Source organism: Colossoma macropomum, unplaced genomic scaffold (assembly GCF_904425465.1).
Source record: "Colossoma macropomum unplaced genomic scaffold, Colossoma_macropomum, whole genome shotgun sequence".
Classification (NCBI taxonomy): Eukaryota; Metazoa; Chordata; class Actinopteri; order Characiformes; family Serrasalmidae; genus Colossoma; species Colossoma macropomum.
In genome coordinates, this window is record NW_023494785.1 from 1,305,949 (window position 1) to 1,310,381 (window position 4,433).

The following is a 4,433-nucleotide window of genomic DNA, read 5'->3' on the forward strand; positions in this document are numbered from 1 at the left end:
AACACATACAACAATAAATAAAACATACACATTTATTTACTTTTTACTAAAATACTATATGATTTCCAAAAGCTGAGTTCACTCTTTAAAATATAGAATCTTCTCCTCCACGTCTCGTCACCATTATGAGTATTATTATTATTATTATTATTATTATTATTATTATTTGTTGAGATTAAAATCTCCTATAGGCAGCACTGCAGTGAGTGAGCGAGCGGTGGAGAGGAAGTAGCTCCTCCCCGGAGCGGAAATGACGCATGGTCCTGTTTCATTTCTTTTCAAAAAAAGAACACATAAACAACAAAAATCATAGCTGCATTCATTTCATACTTAAATATGTACAATATGGTGCTATTCTGAATCAAAACGCTATAAAAAAATAGATTCGCTATATGGCGCCACAAATAAACAGTGCAATAGAAACAGTTTATAATTATTATCAATTATTATTATTATTACTATTATTATCATTACTATCGTCATCATTATTGTTGTACTCTTCAGTCTCTTCAGTCCGTCTCCTGATGGACGCACGAGCACACATGACCTCATTCTCTCACTTTTTTTTCCACGCACGCACGCACACTCACTCATCCTCTTACTCTCTTCTTTAACGCATGCACGCGCACACATGCTCTCCTCCTCTCTCACGCGCACACATTCTCCCATTCCTCTCTCAACACACGCACGCGCAAAACATCGTTTACTTCTCTCGCTCTTGAGGCAGGCACGCGCACACTCACACGCACGCGCACCCATCGCTTACTTCTCTCGCTCTGAACACAGGCGCGCGCTCGGTTTCGCTCATTCTTTCACACACACACGCACGCGCACACATCCTCAGTCTCTCTCGCGCTCATCCCCGCGCATGCACGTGCCCCCAGCTCAGCAGGAGCACTTGCACTCGGAGATGATGGGGTACTGCACGGGGATCCAGGTGCAGTACTTCTGCCGCAGGAAGCCCTGGCAGTACCAGCGCAGGAAGGTCTTGGTGACGGATTTGACGGGCTTGCAGAACATGCCCTCGGGCAGGGAGCACGAGCGCTCACTGAAGCAGGTGCCCTCCTTGATGTAGCGCGGCCAGAAGCGCGCGCCCAGGTCCTTCCAGCCGTACAGCACGGGGCAGTGCGTGTACGTCCACAAGAATTGCACCAGCTTCCGGCGCGCCTTCTTGCCCAGTGTGAGGCGGGCGCCGTAGGGCGTGGCCGTCAGGTCCAGTCTCCGGAAGTCCGCGGGCACCGCGCCGGGCGGCGACGGGGGCGCCCGTGCGCTGACGTTGAGCTGCAGCGGCATGCCCACGGACATAAAGCTGGGGTCGAAGTGGCTGCCCAGCTTCTTGCGCAGCGTCCGCTCATTCAAGTCCTGCTCGCGCGGGTCGTACTCCGGGTCGGGGTCCTCCTTCAGGTCCGGGACGGGCAGGTGGTCGCTGGGCGACGGGCGCAGGCGCAGGTTGCCCGCTTCGCCGGCGCCAAGCAGCAGCAGCAGCAGGAATCCCATGATCCTGCGCGGGAATCCCATGGCTGGATCGGTGCGTGTCTCCGGGCAGGCGGGGGTTCTGTCCGGCTCACTGCGGCATAAATAGTCCGAGAGACAGCACGAGCAAGGCGATCCTTTTAATAGAGCGTGTGAGCGGTTTCAATGACACGCAACCGGGAGCCGGGCGGCTCGCTTTATCCGGGTCCCTGGGTCCTCCTTCCGCTCCTATATATATCTGTACATATAAAGGTGATGCAATCCGCGGGTGATAAAAAATAAATAATGAAAGTATTGGCAAATATGATAATATCAGAGATGTGAAGCGGATCGGTCTCCTCTTCCTCTCTTTAGCTTTAACCTTTGTTCAAAAACAGTTGCAGCAGCTTCTCTAACAGAACGAGCTTCCGAACTTTTAGACCTCTGAAACTCGCAGACTTTATCAGCAGCAATGCAGAAACGGTCCACACTGTTCTTTCAAACAACGGCCGAACTTTTTCGGCTCCTCGCGCCCGCGCGCGCGCGCCCTTCTTCAGCAGCAGCCGGTCACCATGGCGACGCGGTGGCGGGGGTGAGACTCCGCGGCTCGCGCGCGCACCACAACCAGCGGCGACGGAGAGTCTTCCTCTGAGGCTCGTCGCGCGACATTGGAATGAAGGAGACGCGCGCGCGCCCCCCTCCCCTCCTTCGTCCGCTCTCTCTCTCTCTCTCACTCACTCTCCCGCTCTCTCTGGCGCTCTCTCTTACCCCGGATGCGCGCGTGCTGTCTCTGGGCGTCCCGGTAAATGTCACACAGACTCAGTGTCCCAATGTTATTTTTACGCTCTCTCTCTCTCTCTCTCTCTCTCTCTCTCTCTCTCTCTCTGTCTCTTTCCAGGCTCCAAGCTGTCCCGAGATGAGCGCGCGCAGTATTCAGTATTCCTCCCTCCTCCAGTAACGGGAACGTGCCCCTCTCTCTCGAGCGCGCGCGCTCTCCCCCTTCACTTCATTCCACGCGGGTGTTTTCTGTCTGGACTTCCTCTCTCTCTCTCTCTCTCTCTCTCTCTCTCTCTCTCTCTATCTCTCTCTCGCTCCTTCACATGCCGCGCACTTGTGCATGTGCGCGCGCCTCGCGCCTCTCTCGCGTCGGCTGTCCCCTCATGGCCCCCTCGCGCTGGTTGTGTCGGTCTGTCTGTCCCGTGCAGAGTTGTAACAGTGAGAGAGAGAGTGTGTGTGTGATGGTGGCTCGCGCTCTACTGGAGCTCCAGAGGAGTGCGCGTGGGGTTTGTGCGGAGCGCTCCGCGTGCTCCCAAGTTAAATACACCCCCCTCCTCCTCCCCTCCTCCTCCTCCTCCTCCTCACTCAACCACCCCCCGACCCACTCCAACCCAGCCCACCAACAACACGCTCAGCCTGACTGACAGCACACACACACCGCGCGCAGGGGAAAATATCGGCCACAGTTTCGCTGGAAGCCCCGCGAGCTCCTGCAGACGGCGATTAACGAACAATAATCACACGCGCGCGCGCTCGATCGGACTCGGGATTTTCGATATCTTGCGCATTCAGGCATTAATGAGAAACTTTGCGCCGCCAGTTTTCTTTATTTCGCCGCAACCGCGCGGCTCCACGAGTTTTCCACAAGTCTGAGTGGCGCGCGCGCGCGCGCACACACTCACACACACACACACACACATGCACACACACGAGACATAAACCCACACAGACACACACAAACACACACACACACACAGCAGAGAGGACGATCAGAGTCAGACAGAGAGAATTTCCTGCCCAGGGCGCGTGTGTGGCCCGGTCCACGCGCGTCAACTTCAGGGTCACCCAGAAAGCACGTGCAATTAAACTTTTAAGCGGTCACGAGAAGCGACGCGTCACCCTGAGTCATTAACACTGAACAGGAACCGCACTTTCGCGCGCTGTCGGCACCACGTGAACCCCCAGTGTCTAATCTGATTGATCGTCTGTAATTAATTGCTGACCAAGGCCGGAGTGCGCGAGCTTCCTGCGCCAGCTCGAGCCGCGTGTGTTCAGCGAGTGCGGCAGTACCGTCCTGCAGCCGCTAGAGGGCAGCGCGCACACCAGCTCCACTCACTCCATACTGACTCCACTCTCACAGCAACAGATACCTAACCAGCACACAGCACAACCGAGTTCTACCAACACAGACCTCTCACAGACACAGAGTCGCTTCCAGGGGCATCACCAGAGGCTTATGGATGGGGCTAAGCCTGGACTGGGGGTCTGGGGCTCTTGGTCCTCCAGCAGAATTACAACCCCACTTCCAAAAAAGTTGGGACGCTGTATAAAATGTAGACAGTAAATATAAACAGAATGCAATAATTTGCGAAACTCATAGACCCATATTTTATTCTCAGTAGGACTCAGAACATATCAGATGCTGAAAGTGAGACATTTTACCATTTCATGAAAAACATTAACTCGTTTAGAACTTGATGGCAGCAACGCATCACACGCGTCTACCGTTGTGTAGCATCCCCTCTTCTTTGAACAACAGTCTGTAAACATGTGGAAAGTGAGGAGACCGACTGCCGGAGTTTTGGGAGAGGAATGTTGTCCCATTCTTGTCTGATGTAGGATTCTTTTTCATTTCATGATGCACCAGATGTTTCTATTGGTGAAAGGTCTGGACTGCAGGCCAGTTCAGCACCCGGACTCTTCTTCTGTGAAGCCATGCTGTTGTGATGGATGCAGTATGTGGTTTAGCATCGTCCTGCTGAAATAATCAAGGCCTTCCCTGAAAAAGACGTCGTCTGGATGGCAGCATATGTTGCCAAAACATGTATATATCGTTCAGCATTAATGGTGACTTCACAGATGTGCACTTCACCCAGGCCATGTGCACTAATGCCCCCCTACACCATCATGAATACTGGCTTTTGAACTGTGCACTGATAACAAGCTGAGTGGTCTTTAGCCCAGAGGACACAGTGTCCATGATT

At 53.4% G+C, this 4,433-nt stretch overlaps 1 protein-coding gene across 1 annotated transcript; it reads right to left on the reverse strand.

Moving 5' to 3' along the window:
* Positions 1-463: 463 nt before the first annotated feature.
* nog2 (noggin 2) lies at positions 464-3,170 on the reverse strand. Its single transcript, XM_036580956.1, has one exon. It carries the CDS (start codon positions 1,516-1,518, stop codon positions 886-888), a length of 633 nt encoding a protein of 210 aa, XP_036436849.1. The 5' UTR covers positions 1,519-3,170; the 3' UTR covers positions 464-885.
* Between the last annotated feature and the right edge of the window lie 1,263 nt (positions 3,171-4,433).